The 21,838-nt window shown below is 43.4% G+C and overlaps 1 protein-coding gene across 1 annotated transcript in view; it reads right to left on the bottom strand.

Annotated features, from left to right (window-relative positions):
* Positions 1-11,709: 11,709 nt before the first annotated feature.
* Positions 11,710-21,838, bottom strand: part of TDRD9 (tudor domain containing 9) — a 136,094-nt gene continuing 125,965 nt past the window's right edge. Inside the window, exons 34-36 of the mRNA XM_011951409.1 lie at positions 21,459-21,577; positions 14,674-14,746; positions 11,710-12,389 (exon numbers count right to left, since the gene is read on the bottom strand). Coding sequence (XP_011806799.1) covers positions 12,288-12,389; positions 14,674-14,746; positions 21,459-21,577 — 294 coding nt within the window. The 3' untranslated portion in view covers positions 11,710-12,287. The remainder of the gene's footprint in view (positions 12,390-14,673; positions 14,747-21,458; positions 21,578-21,838) is intronic.

The following is a 21,838-nucleotide window of genomic DNA, read 5'->3' on the forward strand; positions in this document are numbered from 1 at the left end:
AGTCCCAGCTACTCGGGAGGCTGAGGCAGGAGAATGGCGTAAACCCAGGAGGCGGAGCTTGCAGTGAGCTGAGATCTGGTCACTGCACTCCAGTCCGCGCGACAGAGCGAGACTCCACCTAAAAAAAAAAAAAAAAGAAAAGAAAGTAACCACTGTCACTGGCTGTGGTTTTAGGATTATTCCTCTTAAGCTTACTTTTCCCTAGGTAAATTGTAACAGTTTTCAATGTCACCATTAAATGTGATTCTTCCGTTTTCTATAATACATTTTATCACTGTCTGCTGTACTTTGTGTTTTCTACCAACTGTGTTTACTAGGAATGATATTAATGATGGGGCTGTATCTACCTCCTGGCTAAGCCATAAGAGGGTTGCACCAAGTACCAAGGACAAGGTAGTGAAGTACCCTTCAGTAGGGCTGAAGACAAGGAGACGAGCTGCGGCTCAGTGGACCACCTGCCTCCCACTCCCTTGGCAAAACAAAACCAACAAAAACACTAAACCTGCCAGTCAGTGCCTGGCAGGAGATGGGGTTCACTCAACAGAAAAACAATTAGCATACATAAAAAGAAGGAAATCTTGCCATTTGTGACAACATGGATGAATCTGGAGAACATTAGGTTAGATGAAACAGGCGCAGAGAGACAAATCTTGCATGATCTCACTCACATGCAGAACCTACAACAACTGATCTCACAGGCAGACAGAGTAGAAAGGCGGTTACTAGAGCTTGGGCAGCTGCAGGGGGTGCACCGGGGAAAGATGTTGGTCAATGGATATATAATTACAAGGGGCGGGATGTCCAGAACAGGCAGGTATATAGAGACAGAACAGGCAAAATACAAAGACAAAGCAGGTAAGTGACTGCCTGGGGCCAAGGGTGAGGCTGCGGCGGGGAAAGGGTGGAGAAACTGGGATGACCTCAAATGGCTCCAGGGATTCTTTCTCAAGTGACGAAAATGCTCTAATGTTGACTGTGGAGATGGCTGCAGAACTCTGTGAACATACTAAAATCACCGGACAGGACACTTTTAAATAGGTGAACTATATGGTATATGAATTCTATCTCAATAAAGCTTTTTTTTTTTTTTTTTTTTTTTTTAAGGAAAATAATGTGAAGGATCTGACTTCAAAACTCAGGTTCGGCACCACTGCGTTCTTCTCACTGGCTAGTATTAATCTCTAAAGAAAGTTGTGGTACTCACTCTTCCACACCTTCACTGCTAAATTTATAACATCATTATCACCAGCAAGAAAAAGCATCAGGCCAAATACAGATGAGAAATCAAATATCTTGGCACTGGTTGTGGGCACTCCAGGAAGTGCCAGCACCCCAGCACCCAGACCTCCACATACTCCCTGGTCCCCTGGCAGGAAAGGGTTTCTAAAGATGGAAATCAAGAGACGAGAGGCAGGATTCTGTCCCCCACTGAGTGACAGCGTATAGACTTTAGGGCAGCACACACCACTTGGCTGTGGTGTATAATCCTTCTAATGTGCTGTTGGATTTGGTTGCTAGCATTTTGCTAAGGATTTGTGAATTTGTATTCATAGAAGTATCGCTCTGGCCGGACGCAGTGGCTCATGCCTGGAATCCCAGCAATTTGGGAGGCCGAAGCAGGTGGATCACGGATCAGGAGTTCAAGACCAGCCTGGCCAACATGGTAAAACCCCGTCTCTACTAAAAATACAAAAATTAGCTGGGTGTGGTAGCACACGCCTGTAGTCCCAGCTACTCAGGAGGTTGAGGCAGGAGAATTGCTTGAACCCAGGAGGCAGAGGTTGCAGTGAGCCAAGATCGCGCCACTGCACTCCAGCCTGGGCAACAGATCAAGACTGTCTCAAAATATAGATGTATCTGAGAACATTTGGTTGTGCGGCTGTCTGTTCCTGGATTTTGGTGGGAGGATTTTGATCACTAACTCAATTATTTTTCTTGTTATAAGTCTTTTGAGATCTTCTATTTCTTCTTGGGTCAGTTTTGATAATTTACATGTTTCTAAAAATTTGTCTAATTAGTCTACTTCACCTAGATTATCTAATTTGTTGGTGTATAACTGTTCATAGTATTCTTGTATAATCCTTTTAATAGTCATCTAAGGTTGGCAGTAAGGTCCCTGCTTTAATTTCTGATTTTAGTTATTTGCAACTTCTGTTTATCTTAGTCTAGCTAAAAGTTGGGATTCTTACCTCACCCCATATACAAAAATTAACACAAAATTAATCAATGCCTTACTATAAAAAGTAAAACTATACAACTATTCGAGGAAAACATAGGAGCAAATCTTCATGAACCTGGATTTGGCAATGGATTCTTTAACACCAAAAGCATGAACAACAAAGAAAAATTGGACTTCATAAAAATTAAAAACTTTTGTGCATCAAAGGACATTATCAATAATTTTAAAAAGACACTTTACAGAATGGGAGAAAATATTTGTAAATCACATATCTGATAAGAGTATAATATCCAGAATGTATACAGCACTCCTAGCACTCAACAAGAAGATAACTCAATTTAAAAATAGCCACTAGTTGGCCGGGCGCGGTGGCTCAAGCCTGTAATCCCAGCACTTTAGGAGGCCGAGACGGGCGGATCACGAGGTCAGGAGATCGAGACCATCCTGGCTAACACGGTGAAACCCCGTCTCTACTAAAAAAATATGAAAAACTAGCCGGGCGAGGTGGCGGGCGCCTGTAGTCCCAGCTATTCGGGAGGCTGAGGCAGGAGAATGGCGTAAACCCGGGAGGCGGAGCTTGCAGTGAGCTGAGATCTGGCCACTGCACTCCAGCCTGGGCGACAGAGCGAGACTCCGTCTCAAAAAAAAAAAAAAAAAAATAGCCACTAGCGCCAGGTGTGGTGGTTCACACACCTGTAATTCCACCACTTTGGGAGGCTGAGACGGGAAGATTGCTTGAGCTCAGGCGTTTGAGACCAGCCTGGGCAACACAGCAACATCCGGTCTCTACCAAAAAGAAAAAAAATCAGCCAGGTGCAGTGGTGCATGCCTGTAGCCCTAGGTACTCCAGAGGCTGAGATAAGAGGACACTTGAGCCTGGGAGATTGAGGCTACAGTGAGCTGTGACTGTGCCACTGCACTCTAGTCTGGGTGACAGAGTGAAACCCTGTCTCAAAAAAAAAAAAAAAAAGTCACAGGACTTGAACAGATATTTCTCCATAGAAGATACACAAGTAGTCAACAAGCACATGGAAGACGATCATCATCACTGCGGATTAGGGAAATGCAAATGAAAACCACAATAATATATGCATACCCATTAGGATGGCTTTAAATTTTTTTAAAAAGGGGGAAATTAAGAAGTGCTGTCAAAGCTGTAGAGATATGGGAGTCCTCAGACACTGCTGGGGGAATGTCAAATGGTGCGGCCGGTTCGGTGTCTCCTCCAAAAGTTAAGCACAGAGTTACCACATGACCTACCTATCTTCCTACATGACCTTCCACCTTCCTCTTAGGTATATACCCAAGAGAAATGAAAAAACACGTAGACGCCAAAACCTGGACACAAATGTTTATAGTACCATTATTCGTAATAGCCAAGAGTCTGAAACAATTCAAATGTCCATTAACAGATGAGTAAATAAACCAACCGTGGCATCTACATCCAACAGGATATTATTCACCTAAATAAAGGATCAAGGCACTGATACACGCTGTAACGTGGGTAAACTCGACAATACTATGCGAAGTCAGAGCAGCCAGACACAAACGGTCACCTACTGTATGAGTCCTTGTATATGATGTGTCCAGAATAGGTAAATCCACAGGGACAGAAGGCATATTAGTGGTTACCAAGATATGGGGTAAGGGGAAGGGAAAAGGGGAAATGATTACTTAACTGGTAAGTACTTACTTAATAAGGTGCTTTTCTGGAAAATGAAAACATTTTTAAACTACAGAGTGTTCCAGAATATTGCAAATATAATAAATGCCTGAATTACACATTTTAAAGTGGTTAATCAAATTATGTCAATTTCACCTCAGTTTAAAATTAAGTAAAAAGATGGAGAAAGATACATCATGCTAACAGATAAATCAGAAGCAAGCTGGAGTAGCTATATTAATTTCAGACCAGCAGACTTCAGAACTAAGGACATTAGAAGGGCCAGAGAGGGACATTACCTAATGATAAAGGGGTCAATTCTCCAAGAAGACATAACAACTCCAAATGTGCATGTGTCTAACAACAGTGTCCAAATACAAGAGGCAAAAACTGATGGAACTGTAAGGAGAAACAGACTAATCCACTATTATAGCTGGAGACTTCAACATGCATTAGTAATTGACAGACTGGCAGGTGAAATTTCCGTGAGGATACACTTGAACTGAACAGCATCATCAACCAACTGGATCTAATCAACACCTACAGAATGCTTCATCCAACAAGAGCAGAATACACATTCTTTCTAAGCTACATGGAACATTCGCCAAGGTAGACAACATTCTGGGACATAAAACAACACCTTAATAAATTTAATAGAAATCATAGAAAGTACGCTCTCAGACTACAATGAAATCAATAACAAAAAGATGGCTTAAAATCCCATATTTGGATATTTAAAAACATATTTCAAAATAACGCATGGGTCAAAGAACAAGGCTTAAGAAAAACTTTAAAATATTTTTAACTAAATGCAAATTAAAACACAACTTTTCAAAATTTGTGGCATGTAGCAAAAGTGGTACTCAAAAGGAAATTTATAAAATTAAATATATACATTAGAAAAGAAAAAATCTAAAATCAAAAAATTTGAGCTTCCATCTCAGGAAATTACAGAAAAGAGGAGCAATATAAACCTAAAGCAAGCAGGAAAAAAAGAAAAGAAATTAGAAATTAGAGTAGAAATCATGAAACTGAAGACAGGTAAAACTAAAGAAATTGATCACACCAAAAACTTGTTCTTTGAAAAGATCAATAAAATTTATAAAACTCTAGCCAGGCTAACCAAGAAGAGTCAAGAAATATCAATTACTAATAACAGAAAATAAAAAAGGGCCATCACTATTGATCCCATGGGCATTAAAAGGGAAATTAAAAAACATTATTTGCAACTATATGCCTACAAGTTTGATACATAAGATGAAACAGACCAATCCCTTGAAAGATATAGTCTACAAAAACTCACACAATGAGAAACAGATCATCTGAATAGGCCTACATCCGCTAAAAAACTGAATCAATATTAAATAACTTTTTCAAAAAGAAGGCACTAGGCCCAAATGGTTTCACTGGTGAATTCAACCAAACATTAAGGGAAGAAAGGATACCAATTATCGACAATCTTCCAGAAAATAGAAGCAGAAGGAATATTTTCAAATTCATTCTTGAAGGCCACCATTACCCTAATACCAAAACCAGATAAAGACTGCCAGAAAGTTAAATTACAGATCAGTATCTCTCATGATCCTAGATGTAAAAATCCTCAACACAATCTTCAACAAAGATTAGCGAATAAAACAAAGATAAGCAAACAGAATTCAACATATTTTTGTTGTTGTTGTTGTTGTTGTTGAGACAGAGTCTTGCTCTGTCGCCCGAGCTGGAGTGCAGTGGCCAGATCTCAGCTCACTGCAAGCTCCGCCTCCCAGGTTTACGCCATTCTCCTGCCTCAGCCTCCAGAGTAGCTGGAACTACAGGCACCCACCACCACACCCAGCTAATATTTTGTATTTTTAGTAGAGACGGGGTTTCACCGTGTTAGCCAGGATGGTCTCCATCCCCTGACCTCATGATCCGCCCGCCTCGGCCTCCCAAAGTGCTGGGATTACAGGCTTGAGCCACCGCGCCCAGCCCATTTTTTTTTTTTTTGAGACAGAGTCTTGCTCTGTTGCCCAGGCTGGAGTGCAGTGGCGCCATCTTGGCTCACTGCAAGCTCCGCCTTCTGGGTTTATGCCATTCTCCTGCCTCAGCCTCCCGAGTAGCTGGAACTACAGGCACCCACCACCACACTCAGCTAATATTTTGTATTTTTAGTAGAGACTGGGTTTCACCGTGTTAGCCAGGATGGTCTCCATCCCCTGACCTCATGATCCGCCCGCCTCGGCCTCCCAAAGTGCTGGGATTACGGGCGTGAGCCACCACACCCAGCCAAATCCAACAATGTTATTAAAAATTATACACCACAACCAAGTGGGACTTACTCCAGTTATGCAAGGCTATTTTGTCATCCAAAAATCAATTAATGTAAACCATCACATCAGCAAGGCCAAAGAAGAAAAATCATACAATCGTATCAATAGGTGCAAAAAAAGCATTCAACAAAATCCAAAACCCACCCATGATTTTAAAAACTCTCAGCAAACTAGGAATAAAAGGGAATTTCCTTAATATAAGAAAGGTCATTTACAAAAAACCCACAACTAACATCAAATTCAATCTCAATGAAGAATGACTGAAATCTTTACCCCTAAGCCAGAAACAAGGCAAGGATATCTCCTTTCACCGCTCCTATTCTACATTGTAGCAGAAGTCCCGGCTAACACAGTAAGACAAGAAAAGGAAACAAAAAGTAAAACTATCTTTGTTCACAGATGATATGATTGTTTACACAGAAAATCCCAAAGAATCTACTTTGAAAAATCCTCCTGGAATGAATAAGCGATTATAGCAAAGTTGCAGGATACAAGGTTAATATACAAGTCAACTGCTTTCCTATATTACAGCAATGAACAATTGAAATTTGAAATTTGAAACACAGTACCATTTGCATTAGCACCAAAAAAGAGAAATACTTAGGTATAAATATAACATGTATAAGATCTATATGCAGCAAATCACAAAACTCTGATGAAAGATACCAAAGAGCTACAGAAACGAAGAGATATTCTACTTTCTGGGATAGGAGGACCCAGTATTATTAAGATGTTAGTTCTTCCCAAGGTGATCGAGAGATTCAACAGAATCCCAACAAAAATATTTTGCGATATTAAACTGATTTCAAAATTTATATGGAGAGTAAAAAGACCCAGGACAGCCAATACAGTACTGAAGAAAAGATCAACATTATCCAACTTTAAAGTTACCATAATCAACACTGTGGGGTTTTGGTGAAAAATAGACAGACAGACAAATGGAACATAATAGAGGCCCGAAAGTCATATCCACACAAATAGAGTCAATTGATCTTTCACAAAGGAGCAAAAGGCAATTCAATAGAGAAAAGACAGTCTTTTCAACAAATGGTGCTGAAACAACTGGACCTCCACATACAGAAAAATCAATCTAGATGTAGACCTCACACCTTTTACAAAATTAACTCAAAATGAATCATAGACCCTAATGTAAAATGCCAAACCATAAAATTTCTAGAAGAGAACATAGGACCTGTGTGATCTTGGATTTGATAAGTTTTTAGTTTTACCACCAAAACCATGGCCTATAAAAGAAAAAATGTTAACTTGGGAATTATTGAAATTAAAAATATCAGCTGGGCATGGTGGCTTACACCTGTAATCCTAGAACTTTGGGAGGCTGAAGCAGGAGTATCACTTGAGGTCAGGAGTTCAAGACCAGCCTGGCCAACATGGTGAAACCCCATCTCTACTAAAAATACAAAAACATTAGTTGGGTGTGGTGGCGGGTACCTGTAATCCCAGCTACTTGGGAGGCTGAGGCAGGAGAACCGCTTGAACCTGGGAAGTGGAGGTTGTGGTAAGCCGAGATTGTGCCACTGCACTCCAGCCTGGGCCACAGAGTGAGACTCTGTCTCAAAAAAAAAAAAAAAATTAAGAACATCTGCTCTGTGAAAGGCATAAAGAGAATGAAAAGCCACATACTAGAAGAAAATATTTGCAAAAAAAAAAATATGATAAAGATTGTTTCAAAATATACAAAGAACTCTTAATTAAAACTCAAGAAGAAGACAAACAACCCAATTCAAATGGGCAAAAGATCTGAATAGACATTTCATCAAAGAATATATACAGATGGCAAACAATCATATGAAAAGATGCTCAACATCACATGTCATTAGAAAAGTGCAAATTAAAACAATAATAAAATACCACTACGCATCTATTAGGACGGCAAAAATCCAAAACACACTAAATGCTGATGAGGACACGAAGCAAAAGAAATCCTCGTCCACTGCTGGTGGGAATACGAAATGGTGCAGCCACTTTGAAGAGAGTATGACAGTCTCTTACAAAGCTAAACACACTCTTATGGTGTGTTTAGCAAAAAATTAAAAACAAAACTTGAAATGGGTCACAGCCCTAAATATAAAAGCTAAAACTATGGAACTTCGGAAAGAACGCCTAGTAGGCAACCTTTGCAATCCTCATATGTAAATTTTACCTCAGTAAATTTTATGTAAAAAATCAAACCATAAGAGTACTAGAAGTAAATATGGGAGAGAATTCTAATAATCTCAAACTAGGGAAAACACTTTTTGAGAAGGCATAAAAAATTCATAAACTAAACTACACAACAAAATCAATTTTAACACAAAGAAAGCCTGGCAAAAGATATAAACAGTTCACATATAAGGAGATGCTAATGGTCCTTAGCATCTGAGAATGCTCAGCCCACTCATAAGGAGAAACTCAAGACTACTCATCCACCAGAGAGAAAGGGCATCTCCTAAGTGTCCAACATTGTCCTAACTCGGAGGGTGAGTCTGGGAATGGACTATCCTTTAGTGCTGTGGGGAGCGTGTGCTCTGCAGAGAGCCATGTGGTAACATCTAGGAATGGAGTGATTTACTAAACGCCTTCTGACTCAGCAATCTCAACCCTAGGAATTTATTCTGTAATAAATTATGCACATGTGAAATGACAGGTGTACAAGGACATCCATCGCGACACTGCGTATAATAGTAAGACTAGAAACTATCCAAATGCCCGTTGTGGGGGCGTCGTTAATTATGAAACATCAATAAAATGATACAGCCATGAAGCACTTAAAAAGAATGAGGCACCTCTTTGTGTAGGATCTAGCAGTGCGATCCACAGCCATCAGTGAAAAGTCAACGTAGAGATCAGCATGTGCAGTATGCAATGACTCATGAAAATAAAGAGGCCTGTGTTCATACATGAAGAGATGAGCTCCGAAAGGACCCAGAAGACGTTGGTTGGATTCTCTTCCTGGGGCCATCAGGACACATAACCACAAACAGGGGGCTTACAACAGAAATGGATTCTCACAGTTCTGGAGGCCAGAACTCCCACACCAAGGCATCCAGGGCCCACACTCCCTCCCAAGGCACTAGGGAGAGCCTGGCCTGGCCTCTCCCAGCCTCCGGCAGCCCCAGGTCTTCTGTGGCTGTGGCCACCTCACTGCGACCTCAGCCTCTGCCTTCGCTGGCCTTCTCCTCTATCAGGACATTTGTCATTGGCTTCAGGTCCCATCCTAAATCCAGGGCAATCACCTCATTTTGAGATCCTTAACTCAGTCACACTGGCAAAAAAAACCCTTTTCCCACATACAGTCACATTTATAGGGAGTTGTGGGGGTTTGGACGTGGACATAGCCCCAGGCTATGTGCAGGGAGGGGACACCACTCTGCCCACCACCATGGTGCCTCCAAGAACCTTCTCTTCTGAGCCGTGGTGCCCCGCCTGCCTCTGGTCACTCTGCTGTCTCCCTGGTGCACGTCCTGTCTGGCCACCCTGCCCTTCCACTGCTCCCACCCCTGCTGCACACCAGCGTCTCTTCCTGGACTTAGCTGTGCTGGTTTTGCACCCTGTGCCCCATGCAGCAGTCAGAATAATCTTTCTCAAAACGTCGTCAAGGCAGGACACTCTCTTGGCCTCTGCTTGAATGTCACAGGGGAAAGGCTGTCCCCAGCTGCTTCTCCAAAGCAGCGTCACTCCTTGTACCTCCCCCCATCACAGGATCAGCAGCTAAGACCCAAGCTCAAGTCTGACGCCTGTTTCCATAAATCAAGTTTTGCGGGAACATAGCCCTGCTCATCTGTTTATGGCTACTCCTGAGCTTCAACACAAAGCTGAACGGCAGCAGCAGCAAGCACGTGGCCCACAAAGCAAAAACAAGTGTGCACGCTCCTGTCCTGCAGCTTGACAGCTCTCACTCTGCCACCTGACGCATCTGACCACCATCTGCCTCTACCCACTGCTCCCTGAGTGCGGTGACACCTGGGCCACTTTGCTCGCAGTGGATCTTCAGCGTCCGTGACAGTGTGTGGCACCCAGGGCGTGCTGACAGGATGCATCAGGATGAAACAATGACTCCCTCTGAGGAGCACTCGGGCTGGGCACGAGAGACTTCACTAGAGACCCTTTTCAAATGTCTCCATTTTGTGTCATGGACATGTATTATTATGCTAAGAACATTAATACGTATTTAAGTATGAGGACAATTTTGCAAATCAACAAGGCAAGTACCCTCTTAAGACAGATAAGGAAGGCAACGCAATCGGAGTGTACCACTTGGTTTTACAGAAGATAATTTTCTTTGCTATCTACAAAATCCATGTTATAAAGCACAATGACTGACCTGGCCAGTGATATTGCTGTGACCGTGCGGGGACATAGCAAAGAAGGTGCAGAACAGCTGGAAGGAGCTAATATTCATCTACTGCTCAACAGCTGATGGTTAGGATGGCAGTCACAAAAAAGCAGAACAAAAACATTCCTCAGCAAGATGACAGCAATCCCAGAAAAATATAGGGAAGAGTGAGTATGGTTTCCTTTGAGAGCTGAGTATTTTTGTTTTTAAACAAGTCTCTTGGTACTACTTAATTTTTTTTTTTTTTTTTTTTTTTAAGATAGTGTCTTGCCCTATTGCCCAGGCTGTAGCACAGGGGTACACTCACAGCTCACTGAAGGCTTGAACTCCTGGGCTCAGACAGTCTTCCCATCTCAGCCTCCCAAAGTGCTAGGATTACAGGTGTGAGGTACTGCACCTGGCCTAAATTTTTAACCACTTACTAAAAGTCTGGTTAAAAAGCAAACAGGAGTGCTTGACTGTTGTGAGCGCCCGCTACTGCTAAGGCCACACATGGTAACTTTGTGCACATGGACTAAGTACTCATAGGTCGGCAAAGAGAAAAACCAATCAAAGCATCTGCTGCCTTCCCCAGAGGCTTTCCCAGAGGGCTTTCTGACAACGGGCAAAACCTTCACTTTAAAGCCGAACTAAGTTTTGGATGTGCTCAAACCCTTCCAAGAGCTCTCCGTGTGTGCCAACTTGGTATGACTGCTTCCTATCTAAGGCTGGGAAGCACATTCCCCAGAAGGCCAGGACAGTGGCCCAGTGACAGGGCTGCAGTGCTACCTGGCCACTGCAGCTGCTTGGTGATCTTCCCGCTTGGCATCTGCTAGCTTCCTGCTGCTGGCCAGCGAACCCACAGAGGCTCAGCACAGCACCTGTGCTCCCCAAGATGTGACGGCTTCTGAGACCCCACACAAGCTCCCCTTTATGATCCCAAGCTGATGCCCACACACACGTGCTTCTCCTGTTTCCTCACGATCTTCAAATTGTCCACATGGGACAAGTCGGTTTAAGCAGAGCATTTCTCTGATGCTACAACTTCCCTCTCACACGTGTGAGCTCACTGGCGTCTTTCACTGCTGTATTTACAACAGCTCTGTTCCGACCAAATCCTTACTGATGTGAGTTGAGTTTTTAAAAGAGGTCTTGTATCCCTGTATCAGTTTTACAATTTCAGATTTTTAAGAACTAAATACATCTTAACCTCCTCTGACTAACAACTGTCAGAAACAGAAACTTCATCTAATGCTTTTATTGTTTTAACACAGATAAGCCATGGCCATGTAATCTCTGATTTCCAAGATGTGAACTAAGAACTATAACTCAACTTAGTCTTACAGAAATTAGATCTTTTCCCTCATGGAAAAAACAAATCAGAAAACACTACATGGTTTTTTTGTTTTTTAAGTTTTTTCCTGGACTACTGGTTGAAATCACTGTAACAGAATAGAATATGTGGGCACATTCTGGAACATTACATCTAAGATTAACTACTTATATTTACCTTCATAAATTTAAAGCAAAATATAGCTCTTTATCCAAACAGTCTTCTTTCAGAACAATTTTTCCAAAATATTTAATACAGTGATTTTCTGTTTCTAGAAAAGACTAGAGTTTCCAATCCTTCCCACCTGAACAAAAACACCACTCTCTGACTATCACCCAAAGAGAAAAGAAGAAAGAAAAGGCCTTTAGGATGCAGTGGGCACAGACTGTAACACCCAGACACAGAGGAAAGTCAGTCGGCGGAGGGAGCCTGGAATCCACCCTCCGCAGCTTCCTGAGGGGTGTGCTGGAGGCCGCCTGTGGACACGCTCAGGTGCCGAGCACAACCAGTTTGTGGAGCTGGTAGAGAAAGGTGTTCTTCCCTCTGCTGCTCTCACGGTCGGCCTGCTCCATGACCAGCTTTGGATCAACCTAATGGGGTAGACAAGAGGACCAGTCAGGCTCTGTGACAGTGTTTCCAGACATAAAATACACATGCACTAACATCCGGGATGCACAAAGTATAATTCAGTTCTCCAAAAACATTTACAGAACACGTCTCTACTCTCGCACTTCATACTGTATGTTTGATAATTCATTTTTAATTTCATGTTTAAATAATCCCATTAAAGATGGACAAAAGACAGGAACGCTTCTCAAAAGAAGACACTCAAGGGCCAAAAACATTTAAAAATGCTCCACGCATCACTAATCATCAGAGAAGTGCAAATCAAAACCACAGAATACCATCTCATACCAGTCAGAATAGCTATTATTAAAAAGTCAAAAAAACAATAGATGTTGGCAAGGCTGCAGAGAAAAAAGAATGCTTATACACCATTTGTGGGAATATAACTTAGTTCAGCCACTGTGGAAAGCAGTTTGGAGATTTCTCAAAGATCTTAAAACGGAACTACCATTTGATCCAGCAATTCCATTACTTGAGTATATATCCAAAAGAAAACAAATTGTTCTACCAAAAAGACACACGCATTCACATATTCACCACAGCATTATTCACAATAGCAAAGACATGGAATCAACCCAGGTGCCCACCAACAGTGGATTGGATGAAGAAGATGTGGTGCATGTACCATGGAATACTACACAGCCATTCAAAAGAATGAAATGGTGCGATCGGGATGCAGCTGGAGGCCACTACCCTAAGCAAACTGATGCTGGAATAGAAAACCAAATACTGTCAATATTCTCACCTAAAAGTGGAGCTAAACATTGAGTACTCATGGACATAAGACGGGAACAAGAGACACTGGGGACCACTAGATGGGGGAGGGAGGCAAGGATTGAAAAGTTACCTATTGGATACTATGCTTAGTGCCTGGGCGATGGGATTAATTGTACCTCAAACCTCAGCATTATGCCACATACCCAGGTAACAAAAGTTGCAAATGTACCCCTTGAATCTAAAATAAAAGTTACAAACAAATAAATTCATGATTAATACTATGGGAAGCTTTACCGAGAAATCTCCCATGCATGCATATGTAAATGTGGATGGTAATTGCATTACAGGTTTTGAAAACACTGAAATTTTCTAAAACATACTAACCTCAAAGTGAAATTCTATTTTCAAAAAAGTCCTGCTAGTTCATCACCCTCAGACACTCCAGTCGAGCCTGATGGCCACAGGGGCTGGTGTGGCTGCCCCTCTCCTTGCCCATGAAGCTCTGCACATAATTGGGCCGGCTGCTGCGATCAGCCTTGGGGTCCCTAAAGCGGGACCTAGGCGCAGGGCACGGGGGGAGCAGACTAGCCTCACAGCAGGAGCAACCTTTAGGCGCAGGATGGGACACAGCCCCCGAAAGCAGAGCCTCACTTAGATCGCCAAAGGGGAGAGGAAAGACTGCCCCTGCTGCTTTATATTTAAAGACATCCCTGGCTCTAGAGTTAAATCTCCAAATTCCTTTGGGCTCCCTTCTCTGAAATCACATTTTGTTCCATTTCTAGCCCTACAGACAGGAAGTATCAGAGAGCCTATGAAGGGCTTTTTCCTTCTTCATGACTCAACTGTGGCCCCTGAAAATTCCTTCACTGAAGCCCCACTGTGATGGTATTTGGAGATGAGGCCTCTGGGAGGTGATAAGGGTTAGATGAGGTTATAAGGGTGGGGCCCCCACGATGGGATTTGTGCCCTAAGAGAGGACATCTCTGTTTCACGTGAGGGGACACAGTGAGAAGGTGGCCGTCTGCAGATGTCCCTCACAAAGATCCACAAACTGGCACCTGCCCTAGGACTTCCAGCCTCCAGAGCTGCGAGAACAAATGTCTGCTGTTTCTAAGCCCCTACCCATGGTGGCACTGTGCCGGCAGCCCAAGCAAACAAAGATAATAACCAGTAGAGCCTGAAAGCCACCAAGCCAGTCACGCGGCAGGAACAGCCAAGGCGCATTTCACAAAGACCACCAAGAGCAGGAGGGTCCAATCCAGACCCTCATATCTGTTTTTTCCCAACTCACGGGCAGTGAGTTATCCTGGTGTCTCACTCTTTGCCGGGATATCATGTAGAGGATGCTGTGCAGAAACACCCTGTCTGGTCTGAGACATTTGCCGGCTGGTCCCCGAAGTCATCCACTTTGCCTCCTGTCTCTGCCTCTCGGTCCCTCAGTCAGCCCTGGCTCTGAACCCTGGGTCTGCCCTGGGCCTGTCCCCTCCTCCACGTGGCCTCGACTCACGTAGCAGCCTGCGTCCCACTCACCTGATTCCACTCGTAGGGCTTTTCATGCCACTTGGGAACAATCTTCTCTCTTGGTTTTGATTGACAGAACAAACTATAATTTTTTAAAAAAGGAAATTATCTTAATTATATATTAGTAACTGAAAATACTGCTGTGATTTTTTTAAAGATTTAAATCCTATATATTTCTCACAGAACTAGAACTAGAATAAACTGTTTAAAGGCCAACATTGATGCAGTTATGATCAGAAAATATTTTAATTTATAGCATATTCAAAAACAGAAAGAAATGGAGTGCGGCAGATCTGCAAGACCAAGTCTTGTCTCTACGTTCCCTTAGCAACCAGCACTGCACATCACCACATGAATGAGTCAAGTTCTCTGAAATGTAACACGACATTTTGTACCATTAGCTCTCAAGCAGTCATGACAAGTTGGAAATATCATCAGCTTTAAAAGATAGGGAATTTGAGCAATGAGGGAGTAAAGAGTTCTGCAGAGCCTCCCCCCTAAAAAACTATAAAACAAGGCAAAATTGTAAACATACATACATACAACGATGATTTGAAGGCTCTGGAAATTAACCAAAGGCAAAGGCAAACAAGTTGAGGAGCATTTGTTCATGACAAACCGCCGGCTCCAGGTGAGAACAGTGGAGGGTGTGGAGTTCTTGCTGGCGTAAGGGGCCGCTCCCACCCCATATCATACCTGCCCCTGAACCCTGCACCACAGCACTCCCAGGGCCATAAAGGCTACGTGATCTGGATCACAGGGTGAAAAACCCTCACACCTTGATTTGCAGCACTGTCCGTAGAAACAGCAATGAAGGAAACAGATGGGGAAAGCCCACAGCTTTCCAGCCTCAGGCCACATCCTGCTTGGGGCCAGCAGCAGACCAGACTATTCAGGAGGTAAGAGGGAGACCCTGGAAAGGAGGGTGCCACAGAGGGAGAGCAGGCCCTCCGCACATCTCTGACTGATGGAGGGGTGCACACATGTGGGAAAAACCTGGGAAGCTCTGAGAAAAACAGAGGCCAGGGAAGAATTTAAAAGTGCCTAAACTTGGAGTGCACTTTCCAACCCAATGGCAACGGGCAGAAGCCTTCAGGGCAGTATTTAAACACAACTTCTGACTGATCACTGGCTAAGCACTAAACTGTGCAGATCAGATACAAGGACAACACCTAGGAAGCCAGACTAAAAAATAAAAATAAGAATAAACAAAACAAAACCGGAGCTGGGCGTGATCACACATGCCTGTAGTCCTACCTACTTGGGAGACTGAGGCGGGAGGACTGCCAGAGCCCAGGAGTTCAAGGCTGTAGTGAGCCATGACCACATCACTGCACTCCAGCTTAGGCAACAAAGTGAGACTTTGTTTCTATAAAAATTAAAATTGAAAACATAACAAAAACACCAGAACCCAGACATCAGTGACCTCACATCATGGGGGATGGACTTATAGGTTAAGTCTAAGCATGCTTCTAAAGTGAAACAAACAAAACAATAAAACCCAAAAACAACAGCTCTGGGGGGACTGCTCCAGTACATTATCCAAAGTACCCAATTTCCAACAAAAAAATTAGGAGACATCAAAGGCACAGGAATGTGTGGCCCACACACAGAAAAGCAGCCAGTAGAGGCTGAGTGTGTGGCCAGCTGCGGGTTCAGCACTTAAAGACCTCAAGGCAGCCACTGTGAACAGGTGCCAAGAATTTTTTTAAAAATAGGATAATAATGAGTCAGGGATAATCTCAATAAAAATTAAAAACTACCAAAGAAACAATAGAAATCCTAGAGTTGAAAAGTACAATGAAATGGAAAATTCTCTGTACCACATCCACATCGATCTGAGATGAAACAATAAAGGATCAGTAACTTTAAGGACGGATCAGCAGAAATTAACCAATCTGAAGAACAAAGAGGAAAAAGACTGAAGAAAAGTGACCAGAGCCCCAAAGACCAGTGAGGCCATTCGGATCGTGTTAGCAGGTGTTTAACACCAGCGCACTAGCAGATGTGCAAAGCAATGTCTCCCCAAGGGAGAGGAGAGCAGGCACGAGGCAGAAAAAAATTTGAAAAAATTCAAAACTGCAAATATATTGTAAGTAAAAGGGCAGAAAAGGCTATGCTAAGCAAATGGTAGCTAAAGAGAGCTGGGGTAGCTATATTAATATCAGACAAAATAGACCTTAGAACAGGAAGTATTACTAGAGAAAGAAAGCTTTCATAATAATGATGATCCTGTATGTGGGAAATCCTAAGGAATCTACAAACACTACTAGAATGCAGAAGTTTAACAAGATCACAGGATAAAAGACCAATATATAAAAATTAACTGATCCTTTCTAAAAACAAAAATTCAAAAACAAAGAAAATTTTATTCACAATAGCATTAAAAGGACTAAAATATTTAGAAACAACTAAAGTGCAAGACCTGCACACTGAAAATTCTAACACAGTGTTAAGAGAAATTGGAGAATACCCAAAGGAACAGACACTCCATCTTCATGGACTGGATGGCTCACTACTGTTAGGGTGGCAGTTCTCCCCAAACTCACTCACAGGTTCCACACAATCCCTATCACAATTCCAAAAAGGCTTTTTATACAAACTGACAAGCTGATCCTAAAATTTACATGGAAAGGAAAAGAATAGAAAAGAGTAAAAATAATTTTGAAAAAGAACAAAACAGGAGGACTAATGCTACAGCAATTAAGACAATATAGCACTGGTACAAAGATAAAGCAATTGAACAAAACAGAAAGCCCAGTAATAAATCTTTACATTTATGGCGAATTGATTTTTGACCAGGGTACCAAGGCAATTCAATGGGAAAAGTATAGCTTTTCAGTAAATGATGTCATCACCACTAGATATTCATATGCAAAAAATGACTTTAGGCTCTTGTATCACATACCATATACAAAATCATCTCAAAATGGATCAAAAATCTAAATATAAAAAATTACAAAAAGAGAGAAAATAATTGTGACCTTGAGTTTAACAAGGATTTTTTTAGATATAGCACCAAAAGTATAATTCATTTTTAAAAAAGATAAAGTAGGCGGGGCTTGGTGGCTCACCCGTGTAATCCCAGCACTTTGGGAGGCCGAGGCAGGCAGATGACGAGGTCAAGAGATCAAGATCATCCTGGCCAACATGATGAAACCCCGTCTCTACTAAAAATACAAAAATCAGCTGGGCATGGTGGCAGGCGCCTGTAGTCCCAGCTACTCGGGAGGCTGAGGCAGGAGAATGGCGTAAACCCGGGAGGCGGAGCTTGCAGTGAGCCAAGATCACGCCACTGCACTCCAGCCTGAGTGACAGAAGTAGACTCAGTCTCAAAAAAAAAAATAGGCCGGGCGCGGTGGCTCAAGCCTGTAATCCCAGCACTTTGGGAGGCCGAGGCGGGCGGATCACGAGGTCAGGAGATCGAGACCATCCTGGCTAACCCGGTGAAACCCCGTCTCTACTAAAAAATACAAAAAACTAGCCGGGCGAGGTGGCGGGCGCCTGTAGTTCCCACTACTCGGGAGGCTGAGGCAGGAGAATGGCGTAAACCCGGGAGGCGGACAGTGAGCTGAGATCCGGCCACTGCACTCCAGCCTGGGCGACAGAGCGAGACTCTGTCTCAAAAAAAAAAAAAAAAAAGGAAAAGAAAATTAATGCTACAATGAGAAACTATCATACTCACCACACTGACTGCAGTACCAATACACTGACAGTGCCACATGCTGGTGAGAATGTGGAGAAGCCAGAGTCAGCCTACCTTGCTGGTAGAAATGTAACATGTTACAGCTATTTTGGAAAACAGTTTGGCTGTTTCCTTTTTTTTTTTTCCAGATGGAGTTTTGCTTTTGTCACCCAGACTGGAGTGCAATGGCGCAATCTTGGCTCGCTGCAACCTCCACCTGCTGGGTTCAAGCGATTCTCCTGCCTCAGCCTCCCAAGTAGCTGGGATTCCAGGCGCATGCCATCATGCCCAATTCATTTTTGTGTTTTTAGTAGAGACAGGGTTTTATCAGGTTGGCCAGGCTGGTCTGGAACTCCTGACCTCAGGTGATCTGCCACTTCAGCCTCCCAAAGTGCTGGGATTACTTACAGGCGTGAACCACCACGTCCAGCCCTGGCCTTTTCTTAAAAGATTACCATAAACCTACCAATACAACCTACCAACTCCACTCACAGATATCTACTCGAGAGAAAGACACGTGTTCACAAAAAGACTGCATGTGATTATTCATAGCAGCTTTCTTTATAACGGCCAAATACTGGAAATAATCCAAATATTTTACCAACTGGTGAATGGATAAAACAAAAAGTGGCATATACAAACACTGAAATATTATTTAGTAAAAAGGAACATGATCCAACATAGATAAACCTCAAAAGTACTAAGCTAAGTGAAAGAAGCCAGATTTTAAAATTAAAATGTGATTCTACATATACAAAAATATCAGAGGAGGCAAATACATAAACAGAAAGCAGATCAGTGGTACCTGGGCTGGGGTGGGAACAAGACTGCATGTAAATGCACAGGGGGAACTTTCAATCCTAAACACAGCTTTACTGAGCTGTACTTTACATATCCGAAAAGTCATCAACTTTAGGCACATAATTTATTACTTTTAGTACATTTATGGGGTTGTACAATGACACATTCTGTTTCAATATATTAGTCAAGCAGGTGGCATCTGTTACCTGCTACCAGGAGAAGTTGGGGCACCCCTGCACCTTGTCTTGGAGTCGCCAAGGAAAACACACATAGTCAGGCCCTGGCTGGAACAAGCCTTTACTTACAGAGAGAGGGGACAGGACAGGATCAGCTCTAGTGATGGGCACTGGTCCCGGTGGCCAGCAAGACAAGGCAGGCCTGCAGGCCCCTCTCCTGTGTGGCAGCAGGAGAGCCCTGTCCCATCCCTGCAGTGGTGGGATTGACCAGGTACCGTATGACACACAGGCTTAAGCAGGGCAGAGCCTGAGTCAAGGAAAGATCTTCCCACACATGGTGACGAGCCCTCCACAAGCTGTGAGGACCCTTAATTTTATGGGAAGGAAGCGTTCCAGGCCCAAGGCCTGTTCTCAGACAGCAGAGAGGGGATCAAAGGCTGCCTACGTGAGACTGCCTTTCCTGACAATACTTAAGAGTAAACTTCTTTGGATGACAGAAATGCTGAAAAGCTGCGTTGTGTTGACAGACTGCACAACTATAAATTCACTAGAGTTATTGCATTGTTCAAACAAACCAATACCTATCTATGGCATAATAAGGCAGGACACAGTTACCCTTGTTTTGGGGGCAGGGAGTGATGGTGGCTATAACCACACCCGCACACCCTAAGGAGCACCAGGGCTCTGACCTGGGTGCTGGCCACATGGGCGTGTACCTGTGTACTTAAACTTCAACCCACATTTTACATAAAAATATTTTTACCAGCCAGGCATGGTGGCTCAATGCCTGTAATCCCAGCACTTTGGGAGGCCAAGGTGGGTGAATCACCTGAGGTCAGGAGTTTGCCTGACCAACATGGTGAAATCCCGTCTCTACTAAAAATACAAAAATTAGCTGGGCATGGTGGTGGGTGCCTATAATCCCAGCTACTTGGGATGCTAAGGCAGGAGAATCGCTCGAACCTGGGAGGTAGAGGTTGCAGTGAGCTGAGATCATGCCATTGCACTCCAGCCTGGGTGACACAGAGCAAGACTCCATCTCAAAAAAAAAAAAAAAAAAAATTACCAGCTTGGGCAACATAGCAAGACCTCATCTATATAAAAAGCTTAAAAATTAGCCAGGTGTGGTGGTGCATGCCTATAGTCCCTGCTACTGGGGAGGCTGAGGCAGGAGGATCATGCGTGCCCAGGAGTTGGAGCTGCAGTGAGCCATGATCATACCACTGCACTCAGCTTGAGCAACAGAGTGAGACCCTGTCTCTAACAATAAATAAATAAATATTTAAAATATTTTTATATAAAAGAAAATGAAGAGAGAAAACTAAAACTGGCCTTTCTCACCATTTGTAAGACGACTATATATACCTTTTTAAAAAATGCTTATTAAACTAAAAGAAATCAACGCAAAAGGCATAGGAAGGAGAGAAGTGTCACCGTGATACCAGATGCCACCTGCTCTCACATAGCTCCAGGTCCCAGCCAGCACAGGACACTGTCAGGCAAGGAAGGACCGCGCCCTGCCGAGGGAGACTGGCTCTGGGGCAGGAGCACAGGACTGGGTAGGTGGAATGCTGGTTTCTCCTCCACGACCACTCCCGCTCTTCTTGGCCTTCCCAGGGCCCTCGAGCTGCCTTGGGCTCATGGGCTACACCAACAGGAGCCTTTGTCTCTGCATTCTGGTGTGGTTTGGCCCATGGAGAGTCCAGCAAGAGGTGAGAGACAGGGAGGTGAGGTCAGAATGCTCCTTCTCCGACCTCCCCTGCAGAGAGGCTGAAGAGAGACCCAGCTCTGTAAGGCCCAGTCCTGCAGGCCGGACTCCCCCGATCCCTAAGACACCCACCACTGGGAATGGTAGGTGACACATTACCCACTGTGGCTTCCCATGCGCTGCCCACACTGTCCCTCCAAGGAAAACACACACACACACACACACACACACACACAGGACAAGGGTGCTGCTCTCCACAGGCATCTCCTACATTCGGATGCCTCCCAGTGCTGCCTCCAGCCCTGGCACTCCCCTTCAGGTGATCGACACGTCACACTGCCTACACAATTCAAAACAGCCACGATCAAGGCAGCTGAGGAAGTTGATTGGGAAGAAAAGAAGACCACGTCATCACACAGCTTACCCTAAAAGCTTCTGACGGGCACTGTCCTGAAGCTGCGCAACTCTCTCTGGCCCAAGACACTTGCATCCATTTGGTCCATCACAGACTAGCTTGTTAATAGCAGCCCTGAGAATATTAACCTGTAAATAAACAGCAACATAAACACTCATACGGCTCCAGTGTAACTGAATTTCATCCCATGTTAGATAACCCATAGCATTCAGAGTTAGTATTCTCTGTCATCAATATGGTTTATCCACTCACCTGCTGAAGGCATCTTGACTGCTCCCAGTTTTTAGCAATTATGAATCAAGCTGCAATTGATATTCACATACAAGTTATATGAGGATGCTAGTGTTCAAATCTCTTGAATAAATACCTACAGATGGGATTCCTGGGTC

This window comes from Colobus angolensis, unplaced genomic scaffold, assembly GCF_000951035.1.
Source record: "Colobus angolensis palliatus isolate OR3802 unplaced genomic scaffold, Cang.pa_1.0 Scaffold32, whole genome shotgun sequence".
Classification (NCBI taxonomy): Eukaryota; Metazoa; Chordata; class Mammalia; order Primates; family Cercopithecidae; genus Colobus; species Colobus angolensis.